Raw genomic sequence first — 19,871 nt, forward strand, 5'->3', positions numbered from 1 at the left:
TTGAGAAAAAAGTCTGAACGTCTTTATTTATTTGTCTTAATGTGTTGGTGTATTTTTGTAGTTCAACAAATGTGTAACAGATACACAATCTAAAGGAGATGTACATGTGAAATGAACCTTTGTGTTTTCACACTTTCACAAACGCAGCCTCTTCAACATGGTCCAGATTTGGCAATACGTATATTTCTCCTGGTTTCTCTGCAACAGAACAATGAATAAAGTGGCATGTCAGTCTCTCATTATGATAATAATAATAATAATAATAATAATAATAATAATTCATTACATTTATATAGCGCTTTTCCGAGGCTCAAAGACGCTGACAATATAGGAGATACAGAAAACACAAAAACAACAAGTAACATGGAACACAAAGTCAGCGGACGGGGAGGGGGTGGGGGGTGGTAGGGACAGGGGAGGTGGTTAGGGGTAGGGGAGGCTGTATGCATATCAGGGGGGTGGCAGGGTTAGGGGAGATGGGTAGGGGTAGGGGAGGTTGTATGCGTGTCCAGGGGGGGGGGCGGGGGGTGGCCGGGATGGGGGAGATGGCTAGGGGTAGGGGAGGCTGTCGGCATGGGAGAACAGGTAGGTTTTGAGGTGGGATTTAAAAGTGAGGAGTGAGGGTGAGTCTCTGAGTGGTTGAGGGAGAGAGTTCCAGAGGCAGGGTGCAGCTCGTGAAAAGGCACGGTGACCGAAGCCTTTGAGTTTTGAGGGTGGGACAGTGAGGGGAACAATGGATGAGGATCGGAGGGTACGGGTAGGGCGGTGGGGGAGAAGGAGGTCAGTCAGGTAAGGGGGGGCCAGGCTATGGAGGGCTTTGTATGTGAGGATGAGGACTTTAAATTGGATACGTTCTTTGATGGGGAGCCAGTGGAGTGAGTGGAGGACAGGAGTGATGTGGTCACGGGAGCGGGTGTTTGAGAGGAGGCGTGCAGCAGAGTTTTGGACCATCTGGAGTCTATGGAGGGAGCGGGAGGTGATGCCGGTGAGTAGGGAGTTGCAGTAGTCAAGGCAGGAGGAGATGAAGGCGTGGATGAGGGATTCAGCAGCGGGCGGGGAGAGGCAGTGTCTGATTTTTGCAATGTTTCGTAGGTGGAAGTAGGATGTCTTGACAATAGAACTGACGTGGGGATCAAATGAGAGGGTGGGGTCCAGAATGAAGCCGAGGTTGCGAGCCAGGGGGGAGGGGGTGATAGTAGTGTCGTCAATGGTGAGTGTGATGGGTCCGGTTTTATTGAGGATGGATTTGGTGCCGATGAGGATGACTTCGGTCTTTTCACTGTTGAGTTTAAGGAAGTTGTGTGTGAGCCAGGTTTTTATTGCTGAAATGCAGTTTTCGATGTGAGTGAGGGGTGGGTTCTGGGTGGAGTTTGTGGTGATGTAGATCTGGGTGTCATCGGCGTAGCAGTGGAAGTCCAGGTTGAATTGGCGGATGATGTGACCGAGGGGGAGTGTGTAGCAGAGGAAGAGCAGGGGGCCGAGGACTGAGCCTTGTGGGACCCCCTGTGTGACAGAGGAGGAGGAGGAGGTGTGACCGGAGAGGGAGATGAACTGTTGTCTGTTGGTGAGGTAGGAGGTGAGCCAGTCCAGGGCGGTGCCCTCAACGGTTTTGGAAAAGAATGGTAGGTTGGAGATGGGGCGGTAGTTGGAGAGGTTGGCTGGGTCAAGAGTGGGGGTGACAGCGGCAAGTTTGTAGCTTGTGGGAACGTGGCCTTGGGATAGTGACTGATTGAAGAGGGCAGTGAGGTGGGGGATGAGGGCAGGGAGGCAGGCCTTGGTCAGGGTGGTAGGGAGGGGGTCGAGGGAGCAGGTGGTTGTTTTGGAGGCGGTGATGATAGTAGTGAATGAGGGAGCAGTCAACAGGGGAGAAAGTAGTGAGAGGAGTAGGGGGAGGGTAATCAGGAGGGGGGAAGATGACAGCAGAGGGGGCGGGGGTGGTGGAGTTGGAGATGGAGGCAGTCAGTGAGCTGTTGATGTGGGCGATCTTGCTGTTGAAGGCGTGGAGAAAGGAGTTGCAGAGATCAGGGGAGGAAGTTGTGTTGTTGTCCGGGGGCTGGAGTAGTGTCTTGACAGTGGAGAAGAGGGTGCGGGGGTTTCGATTGGTGGTGTTGATGAGGGTGGAGTAGTAGGCAGATTTGGCAGCTTGGAGTGCGTCACGGTAGGAGGAGATATGTTGCTCGTAGGCTTCGGCATGGACAGTGAGGTGGGTTTTATTGTGGAGTCGTTCTAGTTGGCGGCCGGTCTGTTTCATGGTGCGTAGTTCAGGTGTGTACCAGGGGGAGGAGGTGGTGAAGGAGACAGTGATGGTTTTCAAGGGGGCCAATGAGTCAAGGGAGTCAGAGAGAATGGAGTTGAGCATGGTGGCATAGTCTTCCGGGTTGGTGGGAGTGGAGTCAGTGGGAAGGCAGAAGATATGGACTGAGATAGAGTGAGTGGGTTGCCAGATTTTATGTTACGGAAAGAGATGGTGCGTTTGATGGGGTGGCGCGGTAGGGGCAGGGGGGCAGAGAAGAGGATGCAGTGGTGGTCAGAGAGTGGGAATGGAAGAGGGTGGGGGTTGGATATGGGTAGGGAGGCAGAGCAGACAAGGTCAAGTGTGTGGCCTTTTACATGGGTGGGGAAGTTGATGTGCTGGGTGAGGTGAAAACAATCAAGGAGAGAGAGGAAGTCAGAGGTGAGGTTGGAGTTGGGTTGGTCGACATGGATATTAAAGTCACCGGTGAGTAAGAGACGGGTAGAAAGGGAAGAGGCAATGGTGAAGAGTTCAGAGAGATCAGAAAGAAAAGAGGGGTGTGGCTTCGGTGGGCGGTAGAGTAGGAGTGCAGTTATGGAGTTGGGGAGTGAAAAGGCGAGGTATTCGAAGGATGACATGGGTGGGAGGTTGAGGTCCAGTACAGTGACAGATGATGATAAGAATATACCAGAAGTCTTAGTAACAGAATGTGGAGGTACAGTATGTATCCCTAGTATGTAAGCAATCCGTAGCCCCTATCCAGTGGTCGTGGACACTCCTCTTGTAGATCTAAAAGGTTCTCATGAGTACACCCAACATGATTGAATCTCCACATACAGTTAGGTCTGTAAATATTTGGACAGTGACACAATTTCTATAATTTTGGCTCTGTATGCCACCACAATGGATTTGAAATGAAACAATCGAGATGTAATTGAAGTGGAGACTTTCAGCTTTAATGCCACACTTGGAATCAACTCAGACCTTTTACTGTGCTTATTTGATACAGAAATAATGAAGGAATAGCCCACACTGGCCCATGAAACAGCTTTTGAGTCAATTGTCCAATTACTTTTGGTCCCTTGAAAAAGAGGGAGCTCCATATTAAAGAGCTGTAATTCCTAAACCCTTCCTTCAATTTGGATGTGAATACCCTTACCTTAAAGCTGAGAGTCTGCACTTTAAGACCATATTCATTCTATAACTGTAACTTGAAGATGTTTTGGTAAACAGCTAAAATAACCAAAATCCAAATATATATGGACCTAACTGTACCTAGGTGGAGCTATTGCTTTCAGCCATCCAGTTACAGTCCTGACAGATCGAGGCGAGGGGAGGTGTTAGTAGTTGATTTTCAACTGGTGTTGCTCTTTGTTATACTGTACCTCATAGTTTCACACAGCACACACTCATTCGGGTAAGTGACCCCGTCGGAACCACACAATGGATCAAAGTGGAAGGGGCAGGCTGGGAGTTGGTAGTTATGGCATGATGGCTGAAGAAAGAAATGCACATTTTTGTAAGAAGTGAAGCCTCATTGTGTACATCAATTAGGTGACTTTAAGTGTCAATAAAAATCTCTTGGTCATTTATTGTCAAACCACAATTCATTGCATCAATGGATTGATTGCTTCAGAGAGAGATCATACACATACAAACAGATATGTTTAATGACATAACACTCAGCCAGCTACCACAGGACATCAGCCGTTGGTGGATACACTACCTTTTCGTAGGTCACCCCCTGCACGTCTGAAAATAATGACAACTGAGTTATCTGACACAGAATGAACCATGCGTGAACTGAACTGTGAACTACCACTACTGGGTTATCTGGGCATGGATTTTCAGCGTATTCAAAACAGAAATAGTCTATGCTGACTTTTATACAAAAGTTGTCAATATCAGTGGAGAAATATAGCCTACTTACTTGAAAAGCAGGATATGGTGAGAACAACGATGAGAAAAGTCAGTTTTCTTGGCATGTTGAATGCAAAATGTCTACAATCGATACTGAGTAGTTTTGGGTAACCTCGTATGTCCTCATGTGTCTGGCCAAAGTCCTCCCTCTGTGCTATTGGCTCCCATTTTCTTGGCAGTAGTTATTATCAGTTTGTGTGTGTGTGTGTGTGTGTGTGTGTGTGTGTGTGTGTGTGTGTGTGTGTGTGTGTGTGTGTGTGTGTGTGTGTGTGGGGCAGTTCATGCAATTATCTTATCTAGTATTTAGTATCTAGTAATTCTAATTGCTCTCTTACATTGCTGAAGAAAACAAGACTTTATCACTGCCTTTACGACAGAAGGTTAATGAGTAGCAGTAAAAATAGATCCATATTCTATATATTATTATATTGCTGTCTGTGTCTTTATGTCTTATGCACCAAACACACCAAGTGGGTGTTGTGTTGTGTTTTTGTCTCCCCCTGTTGTCAATTCTCCTAAGTTTCTCAGATGCATGCTTGGTTCCAGTCCCATCATTCCACACACCTGTTCCTGATCATCAATCAATCTGTTCCCTGTGTTGCTTTATTCATAAATATTCATTTATTGCATTTTGAGTTTCCTGGGTTTTGTGTGACTGTACCCTCACTAGTAAATTTTGTTGCTTTATGTTGTGCCCTGCTACCCCTAGAAACCAGGGGGCGTCACAGCAATAAAACAAGTTCTGATAATGACTAAGGTTTGGTTGACTGTTGAGATATAGACTCGTGGTACATAGTACATAGTGTAAGTGTACATAGTGATACATGCATCAATCGATAACATTGCATTTATTACATCAACTGAATAATTGGTACAATAAATGTGTCAGAGACCTTGGTCTTCACACCCTCATTAAACAAGTGTCCCAAGTGGAACCACACACGAAAGTTGAAGGGGCAGGCTGGGACTTGTAGGTGTTGCATGGCGGCTAAAGAAAGAAAGAAATGTTAGAAGTAAACCTCATTTTACCCCCCAATACATCACAACCTATGAATATAGTATGCATTTCTACTGATGAAACACATAATTTTACCCACTAATAACCAAACAAGCAACGTATATATGCTAAACAAAGGACTTTTTATAGACTTTTTACTTTTTATAATTACTATCATCTTCTCTTGTTGCTGCAATGAAAATGTTTTTTAAAGAACGTTTACTCTCTTATACATGCATAATGGGATATAACAATAGACTTGATTCTGATTGATTCAATCGAACTATTATGTTCCTACAATTGAAATATCACTACCATAAATCCATGGCTCTGTGTGGGCTGTTGTGTGTGTGCCTATAGATGAGGAGCTCTACTGTACCTCAGCTCAGAAGATGCCCTGCTCCTTCCTTTTCTTTATGTCTCTCTTCAGCTGGCAGAGAGTGCACGAAAAACAGCAGAGGTAGCTAATGTAGTCACGACACATGGACCCCTAGAAAGCAAACCAGAATACACACTAGTCATGAGATCAAGGTTCACCAAGCGAGTAGCTGAGTGGAAAATCGAAATCATTCAGTTTTATTTAAAAATCACACATGCACACAAATCTTGAATTTATATAAACCAGGCGAATTCGAAGCTTATTTGTCAGGTGAACTGGTACAAACAGTTTTATTCGTTTTCAAATGTACACAAACCAGTTCAACATTGTATACATCTCCTATGTGTTCTATCTAGCACAATATCCCTCTGTTTTCTATTTAGGGTCCAGAGTTTCGGGTCCTACCTGGTAACTCAACCAGATGATGCTGTGTCTGGGCATATGGAGTTATCAAGATTCCAATTGCTATAAAGTAACTGTACAAAACTCACATTGATGTTGTATTTGGTCCTATACACACTGCGCATGGCGACGCTTAGACCACAGAGACAACACTCGTCCATGGCACTGGCGATGGTGCAGCCCAGAATACAGGGGCAGCACAGGCCAAGGAAACCTGATAGAGAAGGAGGAGAGACATTATGCTGTCACTACTGTACCATGCAGACAAATCAAGTCACATGATATTAAAGACAAACTGAATCTAAAAAAGATACAGGTCACAATTGACATTCATCTGTTCCCAGCACCTCTCATTAACACAATATATTTGTGTCCCTTATCAAAGAGTTCTACTCACATGTCCCACAGTCACTTCCGCAGTCAAGGAGGCCAGTCTGGAAGTCGGAGGGAGTATAACCTACAACAGAGCCTGGTTGTACAGTCACAGCCTGGAGATCCATCTGTAAAAGACAGCATGGATGAACCCATTCATCATTACATAAACTTAAAACAATGGTTCCTTCAAACAAATGTTTAATTGAGCCAAAATTAACTGGAATTCTACAATATTTATTTTTGCTACAGTATGTTTAAATTCAACTTAAACCCTACCAGTAAGACGTAGAAACAGGACAACAAAGATGAAGAAAACAAAGGGATCTTTGACAGTAGATTGAAAACGGAGCGGGTGAAAATCCTTATATACTGGCTATGATTTACAACATGGTCATGTTCCTCACAGCCATCCTTTATTGTAGGCTACATCACGTCACAGGAAACAGAGGAATGATGAATGTTCTGCCAGTAACTGTAGCTATAGTCCCCGACCTTTGGTACCAATCAACAAGCAACAATCTGAAGGCAAATTAATTTTTAGTCTAGATTAGATTCAACTTTATGACGGACGCCACAGGAAACGGAGGGATGGTCCCCTACCTTTGTACTCTGGAGAGCACACCTTCTTTTTTTCCTTTTTAAAATTCAAAATACAAATAGAACATACAAATTGAAGGAGATTAATACATAATTACACTCATTGTAATGTACATATCCACACACAAGTCCATACAAGCATACCGATACATACACTATCAACAATTGTCTCTGCAACATAAATCGTCCTCAAAGGCAATACTGCTATGTTAGTACAAATACGCATTCTTTTTTTTACTCTTGAATTATGCCTATTACAGTTTTTCTCTATATATAAGTATTCTGTAACTGGATTCGTCATGCCAGGTGATACTTTCCCCTCTGCTTGGCCAGGGAGAACATTGCCTGTTATGTCGACAAGGTCTTGTGGCCTTTGTGTAGAGTATATGCAGCTAAGGCTAATTTTCATTTTTCTATTGTTTGGGTATGAAGAACATTTTACAATTCCAACTTGTCATTGCTGAGATGTGTACAGTATTTCAGAATAAAAAAAACGTTCTATTCTTGTATTTGTGTGTTTTATGTTTGAGTATGAAAGCATAACAATTTATAACAGGCTACTGTATTGTAACACTGAAAATGCAAAAGGCGTACTTTATCACTATTATCATAGTGGCCTACTGTTTTCCACTGATCATATTGTTTTCCATTGCTCACATCAGGGTTCAATTGGTTCAACGCACCCAAAGGTGAGCTCTCCTGTGTTGAAATATATCTGAAGTATATCAGGGCTGGATTCATCATGCCAGGTGATACCATCTGCTTGGCCAGGGAGAACATTGCCTGTGATGTCGATGAGGTCTTGTGGCCTTTGTCTAGACTATATGCAGATATATATATTTCATAAAAAAAACTTTTATATTCTTGTATTTGTGTGTTTTATATTTGAGTATGAAAACACAACAGTTTATAACAGTAGTGTAACACTGAAAATGCAAAAGGCCTACTGATAATCTTATCATAGTACTGTTTTCCACTGATCATAGTGTTTTCCATTGTGCACATCAGTGTTCAATTGGTTGTTACAAGTGTCTATTAATTTGATGGTGTGTGTTTTTCATTTGACGACAAAATGTAATTTTGAGAAGACATAACATTATGAGAAGAACTGTAAAGCGATAGAGAAAAACTGTAACTTACTGTCTTGTGCTGCAATGTCAGGAACCGAAGCCTAAAGGCCAATGCACACGGCGTGCGATTTTTGTTGCCGGACAAAATTCGATGTTGATTTTTTTGGGGGGAATGTGACGTAACAATAAACTTGAAACTTGAAACTTCCATAAAAGCAACATTATACAACAGTTAGTTCCGACCAAGTCATTTGATTGGATTTGATTGGACAAGAGTTGTTCCATGAGTGCTGATATACAGTATAACAGCACTAATTACCGTTAATTAGACTACATGTTTGTGTTCAGGTTACTCCATTTGAAGTTCAGTTCGGCCTGCGGCCTCGTACCTACGAACGAATCACAGCCGTGCTGATATTCAGTATAACACACTCCCTCTCGTGTGATATTGCTTAAATATCAGGGCAAATTAGTTTAATAATAACCTTTATTTGTATAGCACTTTTCCTGCAAACGTTGCAGCTCAAAGTGCTTTAACCATTATATAATCATCATTTAATCATTTTGTCATTTAAAGGCAATATTAAAAAGATGGGTTTTTAGTCTTGACGTGAAATATTTGCTGAGGTTGCATCCCTAATGTAAACAGTTTGAAATACAAATAAAAAACCGCTGATGAACCACAGTGTGATAAAGTTTAAGCACTGAGGCTGCCGTTTGCATGTAAATGGTGTTAAGTGTTTTAAACGACAAGTGTATCATACAGTATATCCAAATGCCCAGGTATGCTACTTATAATTATGGAATTGTTAAATGGGATCCTTTCAGGGATGAAGCACATTGGCGTTTCAGCAATGTGAAATCATTTACTGGGTTTGATAAGGCTACCTAATATATGACTGGGTGTTGCTATTCCATGTCCATACACTCGAGGTCGCAACTACCCAGCAAATAGTTTCTTTCATTAAAGTTGAAAGCGTTAGCTCATCAAATGCGCATGGTTGAGTAGGAACGAGTCCCAGGCCAGAATTACAGAATTTCCTTGAGGCTCTAATGTTCTTACACATGTCACAGTCATTGGTGCTTATCACTTAAGTTACAACAGGAAATATAATAGGCTAATAGGATCCGCATCCCAGAGGGGTTACATCTATGGCTATCTATTAAGTTTATTTCCTTTACATCGTCCATGGATTTACATGTCCATAATACGTATTTAGGTTAAGTATGATAGTCCTCGCAACTAGTCTACTGTTGAACACAGATAACAAACAGGCCTTTATGCTTTTTTCTGTCTTGACAATATTGTGTAGGTTGACTGCGGACTCTGTAGGCTATTCCACTAACTTTTCCAAATACACTGTCGGTAAATTAATATAATGCATCTAACCAAAAAATCTATGAAAATGTGCTAACACCTGTGCTGTGTTTATATTTTGTCTTCACAAGTTGACATGTGAGCAGGCTTGGGATTGTACAATATTCAGTGATGCTACACTTTGCAGAGAGTGAGGAGACTGCGAAGTCACACCCTATTTGTACCCCAATCCTCCTCCCCCGGCACGTGATAATAGATCGGGACATGCGCACGTTAGAATGGCACATCTGTAATGACGTCAGCTGAACCTCCCAGCCTGAAAAAGCTGCCAATTTGAAGCAGCTCGGAACTTGGCTATGGTTTCAGACCGGGTATACTGTATTAAAGGGAGCTACTTCAACTCAACTTAGCTGTGTTGCATGCACTGTCCTAGAGTATTTTGGTATTACTGTGCAGAATACTACCTGCGATATTTAAACTAACAACTAAGCAAACACACCATGTCTATTTAAAGAAATGCTTTAAAATAGTTGCCCATCCTAATTTTGGAGTAGGTTTAAGATTTTACTTGCTGATACATTTTTTTTTTTTTTTGCCAAGACAGTTGTGTCTGAGAGGCTGCTCCTCTATTTCCTTTCCAAGGGAGAAACAGACACTGCAGTTTGCGGTATGAAAGTCTCAGAGAATGGCATAAACCGAAAGGAGATGGACAGAGGAGAGCAGTGATCTGGGTACGGAACTTCCCTGCAGAAGGATCCTATTGTCTATAGCTCTCTAGACAGTTGGGCACTGCCGATGACAATGAAGATGAAGACGGTAACTATCTGTGGTCTACTATCAGCACTCCACTTCGTGAGGGATGTGTCTCTGTCTCTCTTGCACTTTCAACGGAGTTGATTTTTTCCCCTACCTTTTAATGTACACCCCATTTAAAAAGAAAAAGAGCACAGCAAAGTGTCTTATCTTTCATGTTGTTGTCTACACCCCCTATTAAGTTAGAGAACCTCTTTTGCGCTTTTTACATAATGATGAAAATGAGCCAGGTGGTAGTTAAGATCTGGCGTTTATGCAGGCTTGAACAAAGTATACGTCTTTAAAACTTATTAGATGTTCAAACTATATTCTTCACCGCCTCCGTTAGGCTATATTTGTATTACTACAGGTCCACATCTGCAAGCTCAGTCTATTGACTTCATCAAACAAACTAAACAAACCCATCTTACTCGACTATTTCACCGAGTTATTCCCTGCATAGTGTCAATAGTTGACATACATTATGTTTTCATTATCGCACTGAAAGGTGTATATACAATTACAATATTATTAACATTATGCTGAGATTTCCCAGTTCTTTGTCAAATTTCAGATCCATTGCGATTAATTGTAGTTAAAAGTCATTTGTTTTCATTTGAGCAGCCGGTGTAATGCATTTGGGCCGTGTGCCAACTGTCTGGGTCAGACTGAATGGCCAAGTAGATTTAGCGCTGCTGTCTGGATATGTGCAGCTAGATGTTCATTAAATAACCCTTATAGAAGGTGCGACGCGCTAGTTCCAACAAATGGATTCTATTCACTTGTCTTTGTGCTTTTATCTTTGGTGTAATTGTAAATGAGGCTGCAGACACAATCTCAAAGGCGCGCACAGCAGCATTTATGCATAATTTTTTTCTTAAATTGGAACCTCGTCTGCGCTTGTTTATAGAGGTATGACAGTCTGCACATGCAGTTTTTGAGGTGTGTCATGAGTAAGCTACTCGAAGAATACCCGGTAAGTATTGAATGGATAATGGTAGGCCTGCCTATGCGTTATTAAATGACAATTAAATTGTTACCCAATATTAGTCTATATTATTACAGTTAATTGTTCAAATGTGACTTAAACCTACTATCATCCCTTCATGCATGCATGTGAAACTTGTCGTTTTCACCTGAATTACTACTTTCAGTTGTTTACTCAGAGGCTGTAAAATGCCATCAGGGTATTCATTGTTGAACGCAGTCCAGTATCTTCTTGAGTGTGTGTCATACAAACATATCCTAAACAACTCTCAGAGGGCTTGTTGAAACCTCTGTTGATCTTTTGAGTTGCTTAGAACTGGCTCCAGCGTGTGAAATGATCTTGAAATGACATAACTTGTTAATGCCAGGTGCTGTGTTGACTGAGGCCGCTTGCAGACATTGGAGCACAAGCTCTTTTTTTTTTTTTTTACTTGATCAATGTGTTTCTGTGATTTATGAGAATATTTTAGAGACTTCTCTTAGTCTGTGGATTGCATTTCTTATTTTGTATTAGGTAGGCTATGTCCATTTAAACATACAATAATGTTGTTACAGGTATGCCGATGGATAGGTCAAGACAAGCTTCCAATATAGATCTACTGCTTTGGACTTACAACTGAAGTAATTGACAAATGGATTCGAGTATCACCCATGAGTTGCTGACATGAGCTGAGAGGCAAATGCCAGTGTGATCTGGAAGTCTGTTTCATGAGAAATCTGAGACCTGGATGAGCCATCAAGAGAAGTGAGAACGTTTCACACCAAGGACCTAAACCATGGAGTTGTTATGGTGCGACGTCGGACTGACCGTGTATTTTTAGCCTGTTTGTAGCAACCCCCTACCCCTCCCCCCACCCCATGTCAGATCTTTTTCTGAATTATGGAAATTTTGTGGAAGACGCTGACTTGGATATTGAGCCTGGTGGTTATGGCTGCTTCAGAATTTCAAAGCGTCAACAGACTTTCACACAACTCACAAGGTATGATTGGCCTTCCTAGGAGAAGGGTTTCTCTTAGGAAGAGAAGGGTTTCTCTTAGGGGTGAGAGAGACAGGTGCATGGTTGCTCATGGTAGGTCAGTAAGACATTGAAACATCTGGTGCACTGACTGTTTTCTTTTGGGAGGGATAAACTTTCTGTAGATCTGTTTTCTTTGGAACAGTGTGAGGTCATGTCTGTACTATGTTCTATAACTGTGTGAGCCCTTCTTCTTCTTCTTCTTCTTCTTCTTCTGTTTTAGAACTAAAGTCAGAGGTTATACTGTATTGTATGTTACCTGCTATGTATGAGTCTAGGCTCCATTTTCTTTTTTATGTGATGGTTCTGAATGTTCTTATGGATCCCTTCAGGTAGATTCTGTCAGTGATATTAGTATTTTCTCTGTTCAACACATTTATAAAGGGCTGTCTGAGCCATGTTCTGAATGATACAATGTAAATAGGAAGTTGTCATGATGTTGTACAGTGAAAATAACATTCAACAAAAACCAAGTCTGATAGAATTTGGGATTTAGGGAAACCAAAAAATAAGTTTTTTTCTCTCTTCGTGCTCTTGTCCTTGTATACTTCTCTGTCACTGGCTCATTCTCCCATCACTCTTTCCTGTAAAAGAGGAGTTCCTGTCCTACCTGGAGCACTACCAGCTCACGGTCCCGGTGCGGGTGAACGAGAACGGAGAGTTCATGAGCTACACTGTGAAACACCACCGGCCGGGGCGCCGGAGACGGAGCACGGTGGACCCCACGGTGGGACCAGAACAAGACGACCCAGACCTGGCTGAGTCCAGGCTCTTCTACAGACTGTCAGCCTACGGAAAGCACTTTCACTTAAACCTGACCCTCAACCCCAACCTGGTGTCCAAACATTTTACAGTAGAGTACTGGGGGAGAGAGGGGCTGGAGTGGCGTCATGACCTGGTGGATAACTGCCACTATGTGGGATTCCTACAGAACCAGTATAGTACTACCAGAGTGGCTCTCAGCAACTGCAAGGGCTTGGTGAGTACCATGGGAGTTTATAGTTATACGTTTGGGATTGATGTGTAGAGGAAGTAAGCTACTGTATGGATGCAAGGTACTGGGAAGTGATGAAGAGATGGACAACTGAGTTGTCTTCAGTTAATGCACCCATCCACCATCCTGCTCCCTTTATATCAGAGTTATGTTTTACTTTTAGGTTAAACATAAGTATTTTGGAATATATTTGGACTATTTATTTGTGATAATGTTTGTAGAGGACGCCGTGTGTTCTGTTGCTGAGGAAAGCACAGCACCTATTGGTCACTAGGAGTTAATATGTAGTCCCTGGTCTGCTTACCTCAGGCAAACCCTTAGACCTAATGTCAAAGGATTAGACCAAGTGTAGTTTGCTAAATAGTATCTTGGCCTCCGTCCACTTGGCAGACATGGGCATAGTGACTCTGTATGGGGCAATGTGGGGTAAGGTAATGGGCGTGGGAGGAAATCTCTCTACAAGATCATCAGAGCTCCACTTTGAGCCTCCCACCACAGGGAACCTAACACCCATCCCTCTCAATGGAGTGTGACAGACAAGCATGAAGGGATGTCTTTTTGTTTGCTTACTAAACAGTCAGAACCAACTCTCTGTTTTGGGCAACTCCTCAAGTCTTCCTCAGATTTCAGTTTCCTTAGCAACAGGGCACAAACGCTCTTGGATGGCTCAGCAGCTTTTTTGTGTGATATGTAATACTTTGTTGTGCTGATCTGTTCTGTAGTTGGAGGAGAAAGCAGGAATTATAGTTACTGCCAGAGTTAGCCAGAGTTCTTTTTTTACAACATGACTGAAGTCCCTTGACACATCTTGTAGATCTGAATGGGGATCATAGAGCTTGGTAGAGATTCTTCCATATTGCTTAGTGCTTACACCCTGTGGATACTCCATACGGTGTGTGTGTAAAGTTAGGGGCTTTGGGTTTTTTATAGACTGGGCATTAGTTTTTTAAGTGAATTCTTTTTTTTGGTATGTGTTGCTTTCATAAAAGCATTAACGAGGCGACTAATTATTGAAGTTGAGGTATTGGTCCTCAGGCTGTTATCCTCAGACTATGTGACTGGCCAGACTCTCTTCGTTAACTACAGAATTGGAAGCATTTGGAGAACTTTTATCCCTCTTACTTTGAAATATCTCAAAACAAGGAGAAAGCCCTGTTTCTCTTTGCCAATTGCAATCATGTGAAGAAAAACATGTATTACTGTTGTTGCAGCCAAACTTATTGGCAGCCCCAAGCTGGAGTATCATAAATTGAATTAGTATTAAGTCTGTTTAGCCTCAGACAGTTTTAATAGTACCAAAAATGGACAAAACTGAAATGTATCTCTAGTTTAATTACAAGTTGCCAGACATATTTGATATCTTGACATGGTACACTGTAAGGCTTTTATCAAATATGTGTTTGTTGCCATTGTCTGCCAGTTTGTGATATTTAGTTAATTGGTTTCATTGTGGGTTTTACGGACCAATGTTTCAACGTGCCAAAGTTTTCTATAAACACATTCTGAAGTACTTTTTCAATTTATGCTACAAAGGGGGTGTTCAAGGGCAGAGAACTGTGTACTTTGGTTGGTGTCCCAGTAATTATAGTGTTGTTCTTGGTGTAATTGGTTGTTATAACATGATTTATCAAATTGCTTGAGAGTGTGGGGTGTTTTTACGTTTGACTGCAACATGGAGATATATGAATTATATGTGCTGAACGTGACTCAGTCTGGAAGAGAATATTACCTGTGACTGAGAGATATGAATTATATGTGCTGCAACGTGACTCAGTCTGGGAGAGAATTACCTCTGACTGAGAGTGGCAATCATTTTACAGGTTGTGGTTGTGCTAAAAAAAAGTGTTCAACCTAGTTCATTATACTCTTTAGCACAATAATAGGTTTATTACTATAATGAGCAAAGTTATTTCATATAAATGGCTTAAGTGGTTTGCAGTAAGTAAACCATTTAAGATAGCTGAAATTTCCTCTGACAAAACTGTTGTGTTTTTGCATGTTTGTGATTCTAACATTACAGAAAAATCGAAGATTGTGTTTTGTGTGCTTTTGCGACATTGTTCGCTTCTGTTCATAACCTGTCTCTCTCTATGTTCTTGTTTCTCAACAAGCATGGTGTTATAACAACAGAGGAAGAGCAATATTTAATAGAGCCATTAAAGAATATATCCTCCACAACTTCCAGCCAATGGAACCTCGAGGAAGGACAGCAGCATGTTATTTATAAAAAGTCTTCCATTCCCTCGCCACAAGAGCACAGCCAGGAGTTCAGCTGTGGCATCTCAGGTTGGTGAACCTCCGTCTGGGCTGGACTTGGGACTGACGTAAAGGAACAGCTATACATAGCAGGACAGAGGAAGTGCTGGTTTGGTTCTAGGCCCAGGTTCCGGTGGAAATGACCACCGCTTGTGTGCTACAGTATAGAGAAGGCTATGCATCAGAATCACAAAGGGCCCTACTACTGGCACATTGAAACTAAATTGTAGTCTTTTTATGGAAGCAGTCATCCCATTTATAGACTCAATCATCTAATTTAGTGGTTTAAGAACAGTAGCCTTCACACAGCACATACAGTAAGTATCCCTGCTTTACTCAAAACTCTGTCCTCTATGGTGGAATTCGAGAAGAACCAGGTGGATATTTGGGCCAAGGTCTTATAAGTAACAGCGAAGGCTGTCATCGCCAGGAAGCCAACTTGCCCCGACACGCACTATCTTATAGCTGTTTCCCAGAGCATCTGGGTCATAAAGCAAAGGCTTCAGCTGCAAGGTTCAAAGGTGCAGATTCCCAATGTGTGTTTGCCATACACCCAAACGCTCTATTGGCTTTCCTGAAAATGAGCTTTGAATGATTGTTTTGCAGATATGTCATTTGTCTCAATGTCGTTTTTGATGTAAACATGTTTGTTTTGTTTTATTTTTTCATGTTACCAAAGAATACTTTACTCTACATTGTCTAGTCTCATGATGCCTGTATGGCTGTTGTTTTTAATACATTCATTCATATACAAATCACACAAGCCATGATGTCTAATTACTTTTCCACACACTTAATTATTGTAGTTTTTTTTCTCCACACAATTGAAAACCTTCCATTGGTCTCTTCAGCTAAGCTGATCCCTGTCTCTCTTTCATTCACAGACCTCACAAACAGCGGGAGCCCCTATCTACACAGCCCTCCCTCCCCAGTCCCTCCAGCCCCGCCCACCCCCGTCCCCCACACCAACGCCACCCGGGCTAACACCGCCCACAGACAGAGGCGCTCCGTCAGCACAGAGCGCTTCGTCGAGACCCTGGTGGTAGCCGACAAAATGATGGTTGGTTACCATGGCCGCAAAGACATAGAAAACTACATCCTGTCTGTGATGAATATTGTAAGTTTGATCCTGCTTTTCGGTTGTTTTTTGGGGGTTAGGGTATATTAATAATAAGGAAAGCATTATAGAGAATACAATTTCTCTGATCTCTGCGAGTTGATATATCACGTACAGTATGTGTTATGGTAATTTTCCATATGCAGAGTAGTTAAGACATGGCCACGTCCTGATTATCCAATCTGGTTTCCTCTCTCATGCCCTATGGCTTGTCCTTACTGAGCTGGTGAGCAAAATGTACGGGTTGCATCTCAATGTGGGTCTCCTCCTCTGCTTTCTTTCATTGACCCTCATTTGAAGTCACAGGTCAAAAAGACAGGATTGAGATGCACTCCAGCCTCGGACTGAGACTGGATATGGGAGAGGAGGCATCTTTAGATTATTGGAACATGTACAATAGACAATATTATTTGAAGTATTTCTCCCTTTGGGAGACAACATTTTGTTTTCATTCACAAAATGTTCTCTCTTACTCAAAACAGACAGTTAAATCACAGCATGAGTGTAATGTGCGGTTAGCGTTGTCATCCCTGCAGTGTTTGTGATGAAAATAATACAATATTGTGACACATGGACACAATTTGTCTGACTTTGTGTCTTTTCTTCTTTTCTGGAGGTCAGGTTGCCAAACTGTACCGTGATGCCAGTCTAGGAAACGTTGTGAACATTATTGTAACCAGGTTGATTGTTCTAACTGAGGACCAGGTAAGTGCCCCCCCCCCCTCTCTCTCTCTCTCTCTCTCCACCCTCTCTCTCTCTCTCCACCCTCTCTCTCTCTCTCTCTCTCTCTCTCTCTCTCTCTCTCTCTCTCTGTCTATCTCTCTCTCTTTCTCTCTCTCCACCCTCTCTCTCTCTCTCCACCCTCTCTCTCTCTCTCTCTCTCTCTTTCTCTCTCTCTCTGTCTATCTCTCTCTCTTTCTCTCTCTCTCTGTCTATCTCTCTCTCTCTCTCTCTGTCTCTCTTTCTCTCTCCCCTCTCTCTCTCTCTCTCTCTCTCTCTCTCTCTCTCTCTTTCTCTCTCCCCTCTCTCCCCCCCCCTCTCTCTCTCTGTCTGTCTTTCCTCTAGTCCTGTGTCTCAGTGTTCTCACCCAGACTTATTGAGCGCGTCTCTGCCTGGCGTGTCAGAGTGGTCTGTTTAATGTGATTGCCACGGGTGAGGAGGACAGAGGATAGGAAGCGTCTACCATCTGGCCACCACCACTAGAGATGAAAGACACTCCAGAAGAGATGTGCTCAGACATCTTCCCCTTAGGGAGACTTGATTGAGGATTTTTACATATATATATATTTATGTAGATTTGATGGGAGAAACAGAGTGTCCCGTCTAGCGTCTGCTTTCCTGCAGGGTCGTAAGAGGCTCTTTATACAGGCCAGGAGCCAGCTGAGATGAATATGTCTTCATTTTTCCATTTTCCATGAGTATGTTTTAACCGGAGTTTGTCGTGTGTATCGATCGGGACGAGAACAAGGATAGACATGTTTAATGTTCAATAGATATTAGTTCTTCTATAAATCATTTGATATGCCATAATATTGTCTGATGATAGATGGCTACCTTGTAGTAGTGTTTGGCCACCTCGAGTAGTACGGCTTGTGGTACGGTGTCGTGCTGTCCCTGTTGGTCTATGGAGTTAGTTCACTGAGAGTGTGTTCTGTGTTCCAGCCCAACCTAGAGATCAACCACCATGCTGACAAGTCTCTGGACAGCTTCTGCAAATGGCAGAAGTCCATCCTCTCTCACCAAGGAGACGGCAACAGTATCCCAGAGAACGGGATGGCTCACCATGACAACGCGGTTCTTATCACACGGTAGGTACAGGAGCACTTTCTTGAGCAGACACAATCGTTTTTGTTTTTCATATTGGCCTTTTTTTTTACTGTACTCATCAGGGTGAAAGCTTGTTTAGTTATTTGGACTATTGTATTCATTGAGTTGTGAAGTTGCTTGAGCAGTCAAATCACCATCTGATGTGTGTGTAATGTCGTGAGCTTAGAATTATAAGGTTCTATCTCCGTTTAGGGCAGTTCAGAGATATTGAGAGTCAAAGTTTTTACATTCCGTTATGTTTTGTGAGATGGAACCTTTGTATTTTATGAATTACTAACTCAAAAATGTCAACATTTTAAAAATAACACCACACCGGCATTAATAAACACCTAATGGATCAGATTATGTAAAAAACTAAATTTTGACAAAAATGGAGATAGAACCATATAATTCTAACGTCACAATGTGTAACGATTGTGTGTCCTCGTGTGTAATCCTCACCTGCTCGACCAACTTATGAGGTTGCAAACGTATGCTGTTTGGGGCATACCAGTTATACTACAATTTATGTTGCAGCAAGAACACTGTCATTACCTGGAGTTGCTTCATTGTTACCTGAGCTGTTTTGGCCACATAACCTAGCAACTAAAGTATATATATTCCTCTCTTGTTTGGTCTGGCGTGCTGTGATTGACATTGGCTAAAGCCTTGCTTTTCACTCGCTGGGCTGTGCATAAACCAGGCTTCCTACTATCTCTAGTTTGCTTTTGCTAGTTGTCTGTCAGTTGAAATTCTCCAGCTCCTTTGGCTTCTGTTATTGTTGTAAAGTCAGATGATGGATTGACCAAAGGGAGGATAGTGACTTGTTCTTATTATGCGCTGCAAAGAAATAGAGGCGATGAACATTCTGTGCGTCAACTTCCTGAATAAAGGTTGACTATAAGGCTGAATGTAATGGGACAACAAGATGTAGGGAGGCACCAACCAAGCTTAGAGATGCTAACATTAGAGATAGTATAAATAGTTAATGGTGGAGTCAGGAAGCCTTTATTAACCACCATGTCTGCTAGAACATTCCGGGATTCTATGGAGGAATGCACCTAAGGAGAGAGCACTGCCATTTGTAAGACTGTTTACGATAGCAACGCTCAGCTTGGTGGCCATTTACTGTATGTGTGGGTATGTCATCTATGACTAATGATAGCCTGGAAGAAATATTAGGGCAAAAAGGTTTTTATGAGATGGTGATTCTGTTTGATGAGGGAAGCCTCCGGTATGAAGTTCATCATCTCTTTTTTAAAGGTTATTATTATTTTTTAAAGGTTATTTTTTTCTGAGTGGGGCAGTCCCACTCATATTTTTCATTTTATTGGAAGGAATTAGTGAAGATAGACAGGAAAGTAAGGAGGAGAGGGCATGTCAGCAGGGCATGGGCCGGATTCGAACCCATGCCGACATGGGCATAATATACGTGCACTGTCTAGACCGTAGTGATAGTCCATTGGACCACACCCTGCCACAAGTTCATCATCTGTGGTGCCTGTTACTAATATTGGTGTATGGGGGCTGTAGAGGTGCAGGATCTTTGGACTTAGAACTCCTGAATGATTTGTGTACTACAACGTCAGCCCTAATGCATTTTGGCTGTGTG

The 19,871-nt window shown here is 42.3% G+C and overlaps 2 protein-coding genes and 1 long non-coding RNA gene across 5 annotated transcripts in view; 1 reads left to right on the plus strand and 2 right to left on the minus strand.

Annotated features, from left to right (window-relative positions):
* Window positions 1-8: 8 nt before the first annotated feature.
* On the minus strand, window positions 9-4,269 carry LOC308156515. The gene is made up of 4 exons (XR_013937415.1): window positions 4,164-4,269; window positions 3,960-3,985; window positions 3,619-3,728; window positions 9-198 (listed from the first exon to the last, which is right to left on the minus strand). It is a non-coding gene; the product is annotated as an uncharacterized lncRNA (long non-coding RNA).
* A 1,266-nt stretch (window positions 4,270-5,535) lies between these two features.
* LOC308156058 (placenta-specific gene 8 protein-like) lies at window positions 5,536-6,431 on the minus strand (the record flags this gene model as incomplete). Its single annotated transcript, XM_080529419.1, has 3 exons — window positions 5,536-5,640; window positions 6,021-6,145; window positions 6,329-6,431. 3 exons carry the CDS (start codon window positions 6,429-6,431, stop codon window positions 5,536-5,538), a joined length of 333 nt encoding a protein of 110 aa, XP_080385545.1.
* Window positions 6,432-11,950: 5,519 nt separating this feature from the next.
* Window positions 11,951-19,871, plus strand: part of adamts6 (ADAM metallopeptidase with thrombospondin type 1 motif, 6) — a gene marked incomplete at both ends in the record, with an annotated part of 57,832 nt that continues 49,911 nt past the window's right edge. Inside the window, 6 exons of one of the 3 annotated variants that reach the window (XM_080529863.1) lie at window positions 11,951-12,050; window positions 12,680-13,065; window positions 15,192-15,370; window positions 16,234-16,453; window positions 17,075-17,158; window positions 18,116-18,261. In XM_080529863.1, coding sequence (XP_080385989.1) covers window positions 11,951-12,050; window positions 12,680-13,065; window positions 15,192-15,370; window positions 16,234-16,453; window positions 17,075-17,158; window positions 18,116-18,261 — 1,115 coding nt within the window. Of the gene's footprint in view, window positions 12,051-12,679; window positions 13,066-15,191; window positions 15,371-16,220; window positions 16,454-17,074; window positions 17,159-18,115; window positions 18,262-19,871 lie in introns of all 3 variants that reach the window. The other 2 variants (XM_080529864.1, XM_080529862.1) reach the window with 2 other exon arrangements.

Source organism: Nansenia antarctica (assembly GCF_963989245.1).
Source record: "Nansenia antarctica genome assembly, chromosome: 4".
Taxonomy (NCBI): Eukaryota; Metazoa; Chordata; class Actinopteri; order Argentiniformes; family Microstomatidae; genus Nansenia; species Nansenia antarctica.